This window comes from Xyrauchen texanus, chromosome 49 (genome assembly GCF_025860055.1).
Source record: "Xyrauchen texanus isolate HMW12.3.18 chromosome 49, RBS_HiC_50CHRs, whole genome shotgun sequence".
Taxonomy (NCBI): Eukaryota; Metazoa; Chordata; class Actinopteri; order Cypriniformes; family Catostomidae; genus Xyrauchen; species Xyrauchen texanus.
The window spans coordinates 22,222,703-22,239,773 of record NC_068324.1 but is presented as its reverse complement, the minus strand read 5'-3'; the positions used below and the strand labels follow the sequence as shown (position 1 = coordinate 22,239,773).

General features: G+C 49.4%; 1 protein-coding gene across 3 annotated transcripts in view; it reads right to left on the bottom strand.

The window, feature by feature from the left end:
* Positions 1-17,071, bottom strand: part of pamr1b (peptidase domain containing associated with muscle regeneration 1b) — a 98,312-nt gene that overhangs the window by 31,079 nt on the left and 50,162 nt on the right. For all 3 annotated transcript variants that reach the window (XM_052122762.1, XM_052122763.1, XM_052122761.1), the window contains exon 5: positions 4,367-4,584. In XM_052122762.1, the coding sequence (XP_051978722.1) occupies positions 4,367-4,584 (218 nt within the window). The remainder of the gene's footprint in view (positions 1-4,366; positions 4,585-17,071) is intronic.

The window sequence follows — 17,071 nt, the reverse complement described above, 5'->3', positions numbered from 1 at the left end:
TGTCTGATGGGACCATGGCATTAACTGCCCTGTACCTCCAGTTTTGTCTGACGAGGACAATGAAAATTGCTGCAGGAACTGCGCTCAGTGACCGACCTCGCCCTAAGAGCAACGAAGGTCACTGCGCAGGCGCTCAGGCAGGCGATGGCCACACTGGTGGTCCAGGAACGTCAGCAATGGCTGGAGTTTGGCCTCTTCGGCGACACCGTTGAGGACTTCGCCCAGCAGTTCTCCCTGGTGAAGAAGCAGACGGAGGCTATCTCTCACATCATGCCTCACCGCAAGCCTGCCGCCACGACCCAGGCCCCATCTGCTCGCCGAGGGCGTCCTCCCACAGCCAGAAAGCATACGCCCCCTGTCTCATGGACCCCATCGAGGACCCGGAAGGCTCCCAGGCGCTCCTGAGACAGCGGACCCAGAGCGCAAGAAGTTAGCTCCGGAGGTGGTAAGACCGCTCCGTCCCCCGGTGGAGGGCCGGGAGGAGAATCCTTTGTTTTTTCATTTGCCGCGCCCCTCAACAGGGGCTGCGGTACCCAAATTCTCAATAAAAGAGCTATTTCCTTTACCTCTGGGTCACATGGCCTGCAAATGCCATTCTCACGGCACTCTGCTTTCAGGCCTCAACAGTCCCAGCTCCCTGGATGCAGTGCTCCCGCCCTCAGCCCCACGACTGTTCCCCGGCTGGCCGGTTCAGACGAGTCCAGAGGACGCCAGCGTCGGACCTCCTCCTCAGTCATGAACCCACCCCCCGCCAGGTGCACGGAGCAAGGTAAGTGCTTTGAGTTTGTTCTCAGCACCAGAGCCTCGGGATGCCGCGTTGCCCCCGACACCGCGTTACCTGTTCCGCACCGCTGCGAAGCCCCGCCGGGTACGTCCAAAAAACCCGTCCCCCTGGTGCCCCTTGCACGGAGGCGTGGCTTTCACTGCCCAACCCGATGGCTGCACCGGACCATCCGACTCGGTTACGCAATTCAGTTTGCCAGGTCTCCGCCCCCCTTCGTGGGCGTTTGTTTCTCCGCAGTGAACGACAGACACGTTCAGTCCCTGTGCGAAGAAATCGCCTCCCTTCTAGTCAAGGACGCGATAGAGCCTGTTCCTCCAACCGAAACGAAGAAGGGTTTCTACAGCCCTTACTTCACTGTACCCAAGAAAGGCGGCGGCTTACGACCGATCTTGGACTTGCGAGTTTTCAATCGGCCCTTGTACAAACTCCCGTTCAAAATGCTACAGGTAGACCTGTTTGCCTCCCAGGAAACCTCCCACTGCCCGCTCTGGTATGCCCTCACAGAGGCTCCCCTTGGGACAGATGCTCTGGTGCACAGCTGGCCTGCGGGGCTGCGCAAGTACGCTTTTCCCCCAGTGAGCCTTCTTGCACTGGTGCTGTGCAAGGTCAGGGAGGACGAGGAGCAAGTCACTCTGGTGGCCCCCTACTGGCTCAACCGGATGTGGTTCTCGGATCTCACGCTCCTCACGACAGCCCCTCCCTGGCGAATCCCCCTGAGGAAGGATCTTCTTTCTCAGGGATGGGGCACGCTCTGGCATCTGCACCCAGACCTCTGGAACCTCCACGTCTGGCCCCTAGACGGGACGTGGAAGATCTAGCCGGCCTACCACTGGCCGTCATAGACACTATCAACCAAGCCAGAGCCCCTTCGACCAGGCATCTTTACACCCTAAAGTGGCGTCTGTTCACAGACTGGTGATCTTCCCGAGCCGAAGGAGTGTTGCATCCTCGTGGGCACTGGCTAGGGGCACCGCCTTAGCAGACATCTGTAGAGCAGCGGGCTGGGCAACACCTAACACTTTTGCGAGATTCTATAATCTCCGAGTTGAGTCAGTATCGTCCCGTGTTTTCTCAGGTCCGAGCCGGTAGAACTCGGTAGCACGCTGACGATCTGACCGGGTGAACCGCTTGCGCCTAGCGCCCTTTCCCCCTAACCAAGGGAAAACAGTGCGGCTCTGTTCCCAGGAGATCCCATTTTTTGGGCCCTGGTTGACTCCTCCCTAGCCCTCGCAGGTCCGCAGTTCAGCGGAGGAACTCGCCGACCCAAACCACTACGGGTACCGCAAGCCACCCTGTACTGGTATAGGTGCTCTGCAGGTAAGGCCTCCTGTTCGGATTCCCCCTGTGTGTAATGCCACGGTATTGTCCCATCATGAGCTGACTCCCGTGTCTCCCTTAGGCAGTTACAGCTGCCTCGGTCGCCGTGCTGTATGCTTCCCCCCTCTACGAGGCTGGATCTACCACCGCACCAACTTTTCCATATAGGTCCTAAGTATAGGCCATCTGATGTATTTGCCACTAAGGTTTGCCTCCCCTCCCAGGTAGGTGTGGCCTCCGCAGGGCCTTCTCCGCCCTGATGAGGGCTAAGACCCCTTCCCTCAATGTCTGTAAGGGCCCCGGCCGTAGTTGCTCTATGCAAGAAACATAGAGAGAAAAGAGACCCAGCCAGGCTGGCCCGTTCCCATGTTGGCGGCCATCACCTTGTTCCCCCCTCCAGGGTAACGATAAGGAGTCTGATGGCTTAAATGGGGCATTGGGGAAGGGTACGTGCAGCCTGATACAGTTGGTCGTTCTGCACGTAAGAATACCTGCTCGCTCCTGTATCAGCAGTTCACGTACACGGCTCAGCTCAGTTGTGGCCGAACCATTTCCGGCTCCTCAGAAAAATCCTGAATGAACTCCCGTATTTGTGCCGCTTAAATACCCGTATGTCCGGGGGCGGGACATGCAAATACTGGTTGCCAACTCTCATTGGCCTTTTTTCATAGTTCAGAGGTGAATATCGGCGCTCAAGAGAGACCCCTAGTGTCGCTTCTCTGACACAACGTCTCGTTCCCTCCATCAGGGAACGGAGGTTACATACGTAACCTAGACGTTTGCTGCATGCCAGCTAAGATTCAATGCAGGATTGCACGATATTATTCCTGACTTCCACAATGAACAGAGACTTTTATTTGTTGTAAATAAATCCTTTGAACTATTCCTCTGCTCTTGGGTCTGTTTGCTCTCTCTACCGCTCATTACGCTACCTGTAATTTTTGAATTCATTTTAAAATTCAGTTTTTTACTTACAAAGCTTTGTCTAGCTCCAAAGTACTGAATTGACCTTATATCACGCTATAATCCATCACGCTAACTGCGATCGCAAAACTCCAGCCTGTTAACAATAATAGACAATATCAAAATCCACAAAGGGAGGGAGATAACTTTCTTATTTGGCTCATAAACTATGAAATAGTCTTCCTAACAGTGTTCGGAACTCTGACACACTCTCTCAGTTTTAGTCTAGACTAAAGACCTAACCTATTCTGCCTAATTCTATTTCTATATTCTAGTTCATTCCCTGTCTAAACCTTAGGATTATATCTAGAGTCCTGGTGTTGCTGAGTGTTGAAGACCAACTGCAGCATGTGCCAACTAAGACAGAATTCTCAGAGGATGAATTGATGAAAACTCAATGACATGGGACTCATCATAAGCCACTGTCTTGAAGCATGGGCTCAGAATGGAGTCCATCAACATTACCTACCATAAGCATCCTATATCAACTTGGTCAAAGGAGGGACAAAACTCTCTTAAAAAATAAACTAAATAGAACATGAATTAACCAATAACAAAAGCATTCATCGGCCAAAATCAAAGGATGATGCATATACATATATTTCCTCAGTTAATTCAGGATGGCTTCAAGGATTTTAACACTAAAACTTATAGTTCATACAAAATGTTTTTATTTAACCATTGACCCATAACACTTACTTAGTTTACTAATTTTAACCACTAAAAGTTATAAACATAAATAACTAATATTAGCATTATATTCATTCCTTTTCTTTTATAGCATAATATCATGTACAGCTGCTTTGAAAAAATGCCTGTTGTGAAAAGCGCTATACAAATAAATTTGACTTGACTTGACTAGAATAATATAATATTCATCTTAACTCGGTTTAAAAAAAATATGAAGATAAGTGGGCTGAGACCCTATCAAAAAGTACAATGGCCATGACTATGTTTTATTCTTTTATTTCTTTATTTTTGTTTTATTTAATAAATTAATTTTTGTTTCACTGTTTTATTCTTTTATTTGACTGTTTTTGCTGAAGTGAATGTTGTAATTTTGGGCTTAACAGGTCACTCAAAACAATCTTTTTAGTGCCATTGAGACACAAAGTCTACAGTTTTTAACCCACAAATGGCTTATTTATAGTTGTTCCTCTATATTAAGCTACCATCAAAGGAGAAAATATTTAAACACCAAAAAAGTTACACACTTCAGTTTAAATGTTTAATTTAATGCCTTTAGCAGTTATGGACTGTAAAGAGTGCACTGATAAATGTACGTATGCTATGCCTTCCTACCTGAGCTCTCCTGGAAGGTGGCGAAAAACCCATCAAAGTTCTTGTAGCCATCAGAGATGAACAGAATATGCAGGGAATTGCCAGTGCTTTTGATTGGAGGAGGCCGCTCGTTTCCACAATAACGGCCAATCACACGTGAGTTCATGCTGTCTCCATCCCTCACTTCAACGTAGTCATACTGACAGCTGTGGTCAAACTCCACACTGAGCATCATGAACCTGAAAAATATAGAGACAGACATCATCATTGGCTTCTAGCTGCCTTGCGACACACATAAACTCTATCATGGTCTGGTTCTAGGAATTACCACACCATTTTCCTAAACATTTTATTATCTTCATTTTGTATCCCTAAAAGAGGCTCCATACTTTCTCAATCAGACTTTTAATTCAATTACTTATTTAATATAAAGAGACAATATAAATAGTTCCATACTTTTCATTAGTCCATTTTAACCTTTTTGGGACAGATGTTGCCTTGTTTTCCTCTAGAATAGAGAGGTACTATTTTCCTGGCTCTGAATTACTGAAATTACTGGCATGACTCTTATTCCTTGCAGCAGGCTAGTAATAAACTATTGTCAGACATCTTGAATGTGACTGATTTTCTTCATTGTTTCCCTCGTCATGACATGATTGAAAATAAACATAACATTCAGGATAACTAGACCGCATCATTGCTGACAAAACTTCAAAACAGTTCAGAGAACCTCATCATAATTTAGGGTGGATTTAAGAGAGGCAGTTGAGTTTTAAAGGGGTCATGAATTTCTCTTTTTATAGCTCATTATCTTCCCTGAGGTTTACTGATAGTGAATGTTTTTCTTTCAACAAAACAGTCATAATTTTGTAACATTTGATAACTTTCCCCCCTGTTTTTTTAATCTCTGTATAAATGCTCAGCTTTGGCCACAGCTCCTCCTTTAAATGTCGATGTAAACGGCCACTGTTCTGAATGGCTAACATCGTGCAGTCCCTCAAATACAGCCATTTTAAATTCAATCAGAAGAGCATGAACAACCCCCCAATAACTACATTTCAGGCGTAACACTTCCCTAGTAGCACAGGAATGAGGAAGCTGGAGACAGCGCAACAAATATTTATTTTAGTTTCTTGCTTTTCAGCAATCTTTGCCAGACAACATAAACACACACACACAGGTCTGGGTCTCTCTCCCTTACGGTGGTCTGAACTGCCTTTATATCTCTCTCCAGCTTTCACTTGTAAGCCCGTTTATCGGTCCAATGACGGTCTCCAATAATACGGGTGAAGGTCTCTGCGTGTTACTGTCTTTCTTGTTACGCAACACAACAAGATTAAATGAAATACATTTTCTCTTATGTATTACCTCGTTATTTCATCTGACTCCATAAATGAAAAAGGTTTTTAATGATATCTGAGTATCATTAAAAGTGAGCGAATGTTTGATTATTCCTTTAACTCTTTAATTATACTTTACCCGTCTAGATTAAGAAACTATGTCGCTTTGAGGTCCTCGGGTGTTTTCTCTACACCGCGGGTCTCACGATCACAAGCGGGCAGTATTGGATCATCAAACAGAGGTAATTGCTATATACCTGAGATCGGTTATGTTCACGTACACACAATCAAGGATACTTCAGTATAGCCCCATGGAATTGCATACACTTGAATCGATGCCAATTATTAGTCGTCACTAATCTGACGCAGACTTGCGGTAACATACGAATCGTTTAATCTGTTTGGGAAACACAATGTCAGAGTCAGTCAGAATAAAATCTAATGTTTACAATTTATTGATCAGGTAACATAATCAATTCATCAATTCCAATTAGACAGTGATAAGTCAAAGTTAGACATTTTATCAAAACATAAGAAATTCGAATTGCAATCACCTGAAATAAATTACAAACAGTAAACTGTTTGGGATCGTCTGATTACAGAGAGCCATGAGCAATGTGTCGCCTTTCCTTAAATACCCAGATAATTCAATATGCTAACCAAATGGTGGTGTCTGTCATTATAATTAGATTTTGGTCCCCTGTTGAGGGGGTTCCTGTAGATTTACATACAGGGGGTATGGAGGATCTGGGGGAGGGCACACCTTTAAGGGGCACACCACAGTTCTCATATTTTATTACTTCTTTTTGCTTTTCATTATGGCTGGGAGGATGAGACCAGTTTATCAGGCGCACTGAGAGACTTTAAATGATACCAAACATGTTATAGTTACTTTTTGTACACACTTCACATTGCATAGGTTTTTAGTGAGCTTTAAGTGAGGAGGAGGAGTGAGATGAAGGGTCTTTAGAAGGGAGGTGTTAGCTGCACAGTTTGTTGCATCTCGGATGTTGCTGTTACATCCGCAAGAGAGATGTTCAGATGTTAATTCTCATGAGAGCCTTTTGTTTTCTCGAGGAGTAGCCCAGACTCACTGGCACCCGCCTTACACACTGTAACACAAAACAGCTGTTAGAGAGAATTTCCTACAGTTTTCAATCTTAACTGCTCCTCTCCCAGCTTCACTCTACCCAGAACATTGCTCGACCACTCCCCCATCTCCACATACCACCATCGCCCGACTCAGGCCAGGGAGCCATCTGGCCTGTCACCTATTCCCCCCCCATTTCTAGAGATGAAATCCGCGACAGCCATCTGCAACCCCGGCCTGTGGACCACCTCTAACTTAAAGGCTGAAGAGCCAGATTCAAATGGGTGATCTGATCAGTTAAAAGAGAGAGTAAAATCAGGAGAGTGCATGAACACCTGCTGATACAGCTCCATCCACTGGACCAGATCTGGTGCCCCGTTTTTAGTAAGATCAATCAGTGGGTTGGTGGTGGTCAAATAATTAGGCACAAACCTACAATAATAGCCAGCCAACCCCAGGAAATGTCTCACCTCTTTTTTGGTCTTAGGTCTTGGGCAGGCTGCAATCACTGCGGTCTTATCAATTTGCAGGCACACCAGCCCATGACCCAAGTAGAAGACCAGATACCATACTTAAACCTACCCAATTTTACACTTCTTTGGGTTTGCCGTGAGTTTTCCATCTCAAAGACCTTAGGACAGCCCACAGATGCTGCAGGTGCCGTTGCCTGTCATTACTTTAATTAATGATGTCATCCAGATTGATGAGCCGCTGAAACATAGTCGGGGCCCTGAACAAACCAACTGGAGGGGTCATGAATTGGTGTAATCCGAATGGTGTGAAAAGCATAGATTTTCACAGGACATGGGAGTTAAGCTGATCTGCCAATATCCCTTTATCAAATCCAATGTTGAATAAAAGTGAGCCGTGCTTAACTGATCAAGCAGTTTATCAATTCAAGGCATCGGGTACACATCAAATTTAGACACTGCATTGACTTTTCTATAATCCAAACAGAACCGATCAAGCCGTCACTCTTAGGAACCAGAACCCCCAGGCTGGCCAGTCATTGTGGGATTCTTCTATTACCCCCATATCTAGCATGACCTTCAATTCTTCCTGTATCTCTTTTTTGTGTTCAGGTAGTCGGTAGGGAAAACTGTGTACCACTACACCTAGTGTCGTTTTGATATGGTGCTATATGAGATTCATGAGACCAGGAAGAAGCGAGAACACACTGGAGAACTCTCTATGCAACCTGGGAACCTCCGTGACTTGTTACGGTGGAGAGGTGGTCTCCACAAGTAAGTTCACCTCCATACCGAGCTCCTCCCTCTCCAAAACCACCATCGCCAAAGTCATGGGATCCACCTCTCTCCATGGTTTTAGGAGGCTGAGGTGGTAATTCCAATGGCCCGATGAGGTCCATGCCAATTCTTTCGAAGGGGACCTCAATCAACGGAAGGGGGAGCAATCCCAAGCCATCAGACTCCTCAATACTCAGAGACTGGATTCATACACACACACACGTGTCCTGAGTTGCACTTTAATTATTGTCACTTTATACCTGGCTACTACCTCAATAACTGCTATGTGCATAGAACACTATCTCATAGTATGTTATGTTTACATTTGGCATTTTTAGAAACTGTCATCTTTTTGCACTACTGTGTACTGGTTGACGCTGCACTGTCTCTCACTGTGCCTATTGTCCTGTTAATTTTTTGTAATTTATTGTACTGTCCCATACTTTTTTGCACACGTTTGCACGTGCACTTTATATAGGTATGTTATTTAGTCTGTGTAGTCTCATGTGGTTCTGTGTTTGTCCTATGTTGTTTTATGAAGCACCATGGTCCTGGAGGAACGTTGTCTCATTTCACTGTGTACTGTACTAACTGTACATGGTTGAATGACAATAAAAACCACTTGACTTGAATTGACTTGACAATGGTGCTTTTGGGGTGGCCGCTGGATTCACCAACTGACATTCACGGCACAACGCACACCACCTGCAAACATCCCAGCGAATGCCCGGCCAATAGAAATGGGCCATCAGATGGTGCAGTGTTTTTTCCTGTCCTTAGTGATGCACAATCAGATTATGATAAATCATCTGGAATAGAACAATTGGGTTGTATCTTCCTTTGTCTGAGTGTCCTGCATCACTCGATAAAACCGATGAATAATAATTGAAAAATATGGATATAAGAGTGCAATGTCCGGCTAGAGGCGTTGACCATCAGTCAATTTCACATGGTCTAGTGCAGTCATGGTTTAAAATGATTAAACTAAATAAGTGTTAAGGGACAGTGTTTAAACAAAGTGTTTAAATCCACACATATTCCCCTCAATAAAGTTGTAAATGTTGGCCAATTCATACCCAAAATTAGTGGATGGGAGAGGTGGGGATTAACCACAGCCTTGGCACTATGCTTTTGTCCCCAAAATTGAATGATTACTTTCACTAAAGGGTAACTTTGAATATCCTAGTGCACACACCTTACATTCACCCGCCGGCTTGTACCCAAAGCCTCGGATTGAGCCAAGTCTTGGTGAATGGTGGTTTGGTTACAACCTGAATCCACCAAGGCTCGGTTGTACCTCACTTAAAACTCACAGGTATCCGGTATGTTCCTGTTCGATCAAGGGCAGCCTGTGGTGCGTCAGGGATCCGGATCAACTTCTCCACCTCCATGGTGGGGTATCAATCCTGGAAGTGCCCAGAAATTCTAGCGTAGAGTGATGACATCTCGGATCACTATCTCATCTCTTGTATGCTACGATCAGCTAATGTTACTCAACCTACACCACGCTATTGTTCAGGTAGAACTAGTCATTCGACTACTAAAGATAGCTTCACCATTAATCTTCCAGATATATCTCATATATCAATAAGCCCCAAAGTCTAGAATAATTTGATGAAATAAAAAAAATATAAATACAGTCTTACTATCAAGAGTGCTGTCACCCCCTTTCAATTAAAGAAAATGAAAGAAAAAAAGCCCCACATCATGGAACAATGATCATACTCAGGCTCTCAAAAGAGCAGTTAGGAAAATGGAGCTCAAGTGGAAGAATACAAAATTAGAGGTATTTCGCGGTGTGTGGCAGGATAGTGTCTGTAGCTACAGAGAGGCACTAGCAAACCAAAATAACCAAACAATCCTAGGTGTTTATTCAGTACTGTGGCTAAATTGTCGCAGCGCAATAGTGATGACTTCATGAATTTCTTTACTGGTAAAATTGAAATAATCAGAAATAAAATTGGAATTATGTAGTCTGTCACAGTACCTCAGAAAATAGTGTCTCATAATTTTCCTCACGTGCAACTTCAATCCTTGCGGGATTAGCTCCACATACAAGTCTGAAGAGCTAACAAAACTTATCTAAACATCAAAAGCCACAACATGTTTGTTAGATCCAATACCAACTAAGCTCTTAAAAGAGGCCTTCCCTGTAATCTCAGAACCTCTTCTTAATATTATTAACTCCTCGCTATCCTTAGGACATGTCCCAAGAAACTTTAAAATGGCAGTTATCAAACCACTTATTAAGAAGCCACAACTTGATCCTGGAGAACTGGCTAGTAAAGATAGTGTCTTCCCAACTATGTTCATTTCTACAGAGAAATAGTATATATGAACAATTTCAGTCAGGATTTAGGCCCCATCACAGTACAGAAACTGTACTTATCAGAGTTACAAATGACTTGCTCTTAACATCTGATCACGGCTACATTTCACTTCCAGTGCTTTTAGATCTTAGTGTCAAGTCAAGTCAAGTGTTTTTTATTGATATTCAACAATATACAGTTAGTACAGAACACTGCGAAATGAGACAACATTCCTCCAGGACCATAGTGCTACATAAATCAACATAGGACAAACAAAGAACCACATGAGACTACACAGACTAAATACAATTTCTACATAAAGTAGACCTAAAGCAAACCTGTGCAAAAAGTACAGGACAGTACAATAAATTACTAAAAGTAACAGGACAACAGGCACAGTAAGAGACAGTGCAGCGCCAACCAGTACACATTTGAAAATCAGAGTAGTGCAAAAATATGACACTTTCTAAAATGCTAACATACTATGAAATAGTGTTCCCCTTCTGTCGCTCTCTTACGTTGTGTCAGAGAACGACACTAGGGGTCTCTCTTGAGCGCCGATATTCACCTCTGTACTATGAAAAAAGGCCAATGAGAGTTGGCAGCCAGTATTTGCATGTCCCCCCCGGACATACGGGTATTTAAGTGGCGCAAATACGGAGTTCATTCAGAAAATTTCTTCGAGCCGATGGTCGTGTTTGCAGTTTGCTGCGTGACTACACACCGAGTTCCTGCTATCCTCTGCTGCATGCTGTTGGATTCTACGGCGCACAACAGCGGCTTTCTCCTGGTTGCACGGCTGTGCACTTCCTGCCCCTGAGCGCATCGACAGTTGCAGATAGAAAGATCTCTCATGAGTCTTTCATTCATAAAAGAGTGATTTTATTTAAAAGAGTAATTTCCTCTAAAAGAGCAAAACACAGCGGCGTGAACGTCCTTTTAAGGACGCGTCTTTTAAAGATGCCCTTCCGCCCCTGTGTTGTTCCTGGATGCTTGGTAGAGTACTCTCCGCTTCCGGCGGCCACAGGCGTTGTCTCGTGTGTCTGGGCAGTGATCACACCGAGGCTGCGTTTGTGGATGGTTCATGCTCTCACTGCGAGAACATGACCATGACAACGTTGCGGTCGCGGCTTGCTTACAATCGTAAGCAAGCCACTCCAGCCGCCCCCCGTGTCGCTCCTTCTTCCCACGGGATTGAGGACGATGCGGCTGGCGATGGAGGCGATTTGGGGATGGCAGCGGGTGCAGCTCCGCCGGGTACGCCCCCTCGGACCACCCGCGCCCCGCGGGTGGTCCGCACTCCGCAACATGCACGGGGGTGGCCCTGATCCCGACACGCTGCAGGAACTGCGCTCAGCGACCGACCTCGCCCTGAGAGCGATGAAGGTCACAGCGCGGGCACTCGGGCAGGCGATGGCCACTCTGGTGGTCCAGGAACGTCAGCAGTGGCTGGACTTGGTCGAGATGCGTGAAGCTGACAAGACTCGCTTCCTCAACGCCCCTGTCTCCCAGTTCGGCCTCTTCGGCGACACCGTGGAGGACTTTGCCCAGCAGTTCTCCCTGGTGAAGAAGCAGACGGAGGCCATTTCTCACATCATGCCGCGCCGCAAGCCTGCCGCCACGGCCCAGGCCCCATCTGCTCGCCGAGGGCGTCCTCCTGCGGCCAGAAGATCTTCTGCTCCGCCCCAACCTGGGCCCAGCTCTCAGCCCCAGCGTCGAGCAAACCGCAGGAAACGTACGCCCCCTGCCTCACGGACCCCGTCGAGGACCCGGAAGGCTCCCAAACGTCCCTGAGACAGCGGACCCAGAGGACGAGAAGTTAGCTCCGGAGATGGTGAGACCGCTCCGTCCCCGGTGGAGGGCCGGGAGGAGAATCCTGTGTTTTTCATTTGCCGCACCCCTGACGGGGGCTGCGGTACCCAAATTCTCAATAAAAGAGCTATTTCCTTTACCTCTGGGTCACATGGCCCGCAAATGCCGTTCTCACGGCACTTTTGTTTCAGGCCTCAACAGTCCCGGCGCCCAGGATGCGGTGCTCCGCCCTCAGCTCCACGACTGTTCCCCGGCCGGCCGGTTCAGACGAGCCCAGAGGACGCCGACATCAGACCTCCTCCTCTGTCACGAACCCGCCCCTGCCGGGCGCGGAACAAGGTAAGTGCTTTGAGCTTATTCTCAGCACCAGAGCCTCGGGACGCCACAGAGCCTCCCGACGCTGCGTTACCTGTTCCGCACCGCTGCGAAGCCCCGCCGGGTACGTCCAAAATACTTGTCCCCTTGGTGCCCCTAGCACAGAGCGCAGAGGCATGGCTTTCTCTGCCCAGCTCGTCACGCTGGCTGCACCGGACCATTCGACTCGGTTACGCAATTCAGTTTGCCAGGTCTCCGCCCCCTTCCTGGGCGTTCGTTCCTCCGCAGTGCACGGCGAACATGCCCTCTCCCTGCGCTGAGGAAATCGCCTCCCTTCTAATCAAGGACGCGATAGAGCCTGTCCCTCCAACCGAAACGAAGAAGGGTTTCTACAGCCCTTACTCGTTGTACCCAAGAAAGGCGGTGGCATACGACCGATCTTGGACCTGCGAAGTTTTCAATCGGACCCTGTCCAAACTCCCGTTCAAAATGCTCACCCAGAAACAAATTCTATCTGGCGTTCGGCATCTAGATTGGTTCAGCGGTAGACCTGAAGGACGCGTACTTTCACGTCTCAATTCAGCCCTCGACACCGACCCTTTCTACGGTTCGCATTCGACGGCCAGGCGTATCAGTACAAGGTCCTCCCCTTCGGCCTGTCTCTGTCCCCTCGCGTCTTCACGAAGGTCGCAGAGGCGGCTCTTGCCCCGCTACGAGGAGCGGGCATACGCATACTCAATTACCTCGACGATTGGCTTATTCTGGCCCCCTCGCAGGAATTACTATGCGTACACAGAGACCAGGTGCTCGAGCACCTCCGCGCTTGGGGCTTCAGGTCAACTGGGAGAAGAGCAAGCTCACCCCAGTCCAGAGCATCTCTTTTCTCGGTTTGGAGTTAGACTCAGTCTCAATGACAGCACGTCTCTCCAACGAACGTGCTCAGTCAGTGCTGGAATGCCTCGCTTCCTTCAAGCCAGGCACCGTGGTCCCGTTGAAGCGTTTCCAACAGCTCCTGGGGCATATGGCATCCTCCGCGCGGTCGCGCCACTAGGGTTGATGCATATGAGACCACTTCAGCATTGGCTCCAGACTCGAGTCCCGAGACGAGCATGGCGCCACGGCACGCACGGCGTGGAAATTACCACTGCCTGCCTCCAAACCTTCAAACACTGGATAGACCTCTGCTTTCTTCGGGCAGGGGTACCCTTGCAGCAGGTGTCCCGTCGCGTTCTGGTTACAACCGACGCCTCCAAATTGGGTTGGGCGCCGTGTGCAACGGGCGCGAGCCGCAGGCCGGTGGAACCAAGGCCGCTGCGCTGGCACATCAACTGCCTAGAGCTGCTGGCCGTTCGTCTTGCCCTGAAGAAATTTCTTCCGATGATTCGTGGCAAACATGTCCTGGTCAGGACAGACAGCACCACGGTGGTGGCTTACATAAACCGCCAAGGCGAGTACGCTCCCCACATGTCACAGCTCGCCCGTCGTCTCCTCCTTTGGAGTCAGCAGCGACTGGAGTCTCTGCGCGCCACTCACATCCCCGGCAAACTCAATGTGATAGCGGACGCGCTGTCAAGACAAACCTTGCCTGGCGGAGAGTGGCGGCTCCACCCCCAATCGGTCCAGCTGATTTGGGACAGGTTCGGCAAGGCCCAGGTAGACCTGTTTGCCTCCCAGGAAACCTCCCACTGTCCGCTCTGGTATGCCCTCACAGAGGCTCCCCTGGGGACAGATGCTCTGGCACACAGCTGGCCCGTGGGGCTGCGCAAGTACGCTTTTCCCCAGTGAGCCTTCTTGCACAGGTGCTATGCAAGGTCAGGGAGGACAAGGAGCAAGTCACTCTGGTGGCCCCCTACTGGCCCAACCGGACGTGGTTTTCGGATCTCACGCTCCTTATGACAGCCCCTCCCTTGCGAATTCCCTGAGGAAGGACCTTCTTTCTCAGGGACGGGGCACGCTCTGGCACCCGCGCCCAGACCTCTGGAAACTCCACGTCTGGTCCCTGGACGGGATCGCGGAGGGTCTAGCCGGCCTACCTTTAGCCGTCATAGACACTATTAACCAAGCCAGAGCCCCTTCGACCAGGCATCTTTACGCCCTGAAGTGGCGTCTGTTCGTGAACTGGTGTTCTTCCCGAGCCGAAGACCCGCAGAAGTGCGCAGTTAGGTCAGTGCTCGTGTTTCTTCAGGAGAGGCTGGAGAGGAGGCTGTCCCCTCCACCCTCAAGGTGTATGTTGCTGCTATCGCGGCCCACCATGACACGGTAGACGGCAAGTCTCTTGGCAAGCACGACTTAATCGTCAGGTTCCTAAAAGGTGCCCGGAGGATGATTCCCTCCTGGCCTAACCTATTTCCCTCCTGGGATCTCTCGGTCGTCCTGATGGGACTCCGGAGACCCCCCTTCGAGCCACTTGACTCAGTTGGACTCAGGGCCCTCTCTCTCAAGACGGCCCTGCTGATCGCGCTCGCCTCCATCAAGAGGGTCGGGGACCTGCATGCGTTCTCTGTTAGCGACGCCTGCCTGGAGTTCGGTCCGGCAGACACTTTCGTGATCCTAAGACCGCGACCGGGCTACGTGCCCAAGGTTCCTGCCACACCCTTCAGGGATCAAGTGGTGAACCTGCAAGCACTGCCCCGGGAGGAGGCAGACCCAGCTCTCTCACTGCTGTGTCCGGTACGTGCCTTACGTATTTACCTGGACCGCACACAGAGCACCAGACGCTCTGAGCAGCTCTTCGTCTGCTTTGGGGGACAGCAGAAAGGGAACGCTGTCTCCAAGCAGAGACTCGCCCACTGGGTTGTCGATGCCATTTCCCTGGCTTATCACACCCAGGCTGTGCCCCCCCCTTTGCGGGTCCGAGCCCACTCCACCAGGAGTGTGGCGTCCTCATGGGCACTGGCTAGGGGCACTGCCCTAGCAGACATTTGTAGAGCTGCGGGCTGGGCAACACCTAACACTTTTGTGAGATTCTACAATCTCCGAGTTGAGTCAGTTTCGTCCCGTGTTCTCTCAGGTACCGAGCCCGTGAGAACTCGGTGACACGCCGACGATCTGACCGGGTGGATCGCTTGCACCCAGCGCCCTTCCCCTAACCAGGGGAAACAGTCGCCTTCTTCCCAGGAGATCCCAGGCTTGGGACACTGGTTGGCTCCTCCCCTAGCCCTTGCGGGTCGCAGTTCTCTTGGAGGGACTCGCCGACCCAAACCACTGCGGGTACCGCTAGCTACCCTGTACTGGTATAGGGGCCCCACAGGTAAGGCCTCCTGCTCGGACTCCCCTGTGTGTAAAACCACGGTTCTGTCCCCTCACGTGAGTTGACGCCGTGTTTCCCTTAGGCAGTCACAGCTGCCCCAGGTGCCGTGCTGTATGCTCCCCCTCTTTGAGGCTGGTGCTACCACCGCACTACTGTTCCGCATAAGGCCTAGGTATAGGCCATGCGATGTATGTGCCACTCAAATTTGCCTCCCTCTGGGTAGGTGTGGCCTCCGCAGGGTCTTCCCCGCCCTACCAAGGGCTAAGACCCCCTTCCCTCAATGCGTGTAAGGGCCCGGCCGTAGTTGCTCTATGCGAGAAACATAGAGAGAAAAGAGGCCCAGCCAGGCTGGCCCGTTCCCATGTTGGCGGCCGTCACCTTGTTCCCCCTCCGGGGTAAAGATAAGGAGTCCTGATGGCTTAAATGGGGCATTGGGGAAGGGTACGTGCGGCTGATACAGTTGGTCGTTCTGCACGTAGGAATACCTGCTCGCTCCTGTATCAGCGGATCACGCATCACGGCTCAGCGCATGGTGCTTTTAAGTGGACCCCTAGTGTCGTTCTCTGACACAACGTAAGAGAGCGACAGAAGGGGAACGTCTAGGTTACGTATGTAACCTCAGTTCCCCGATGGAGGAACGAGACGTTGTGTCCCCCTTGCCACGTCGCTGAGCCGAGCCCCTGTTGTGGCCGGACCATTTCCGGCTCCTCAGAAAAATCCTGAATGAACTCCCGTATTTGCGCCGCTTAAATACCCGTATGTCCGGGGGCGGGACATGCAAATACTGGCTGCCAACTCTCATTGGCCTTTTTTCATAGTACAGAGGTGAATATCGGCGCTCAAGAGAGACCCCTAGTGTCGTTCTCTGACACAACGTCTCGTTCCCTCCATCGGGGAACTGAGGTTACATACGTAACCTAGACGTTCTATGGACATAGCAGTTATTGAGGTAGCAGCCAGGTATAAATTGACAGTGAATTAAAGTGCAACTCTGGACATATGCAAAAGTTGGATGGTGTACAGGTGTGTATGTGTGTCAGTCCAGTCTGAGTATTGAGGAGTCTGATGGCTTGGGGGAAGAAGCTGTTATACAGTCTGGCCGTGAGGGACCGAATGCTTCGGTACCTCTTGCCAGACGGCAGGCGGGTGAAGAGTTTGTGTGAGGGGTGTGTGGGGTCATCCACAATGCTGGTTGCTTTGCGGATGCAGCGTTTGTGTAAATGTCTTTGATGGAGGGAAGAGAGACCCCGATTATTTTCTCAGCTGTCCTCACTATCCTCTGCAGGGCTTTGCGGTCCGAAACGGTGCAAGTCCCAAACCAGGCAGTGATGCAGCTGCTCAGGATGCTCTCAACAGTCCCTCT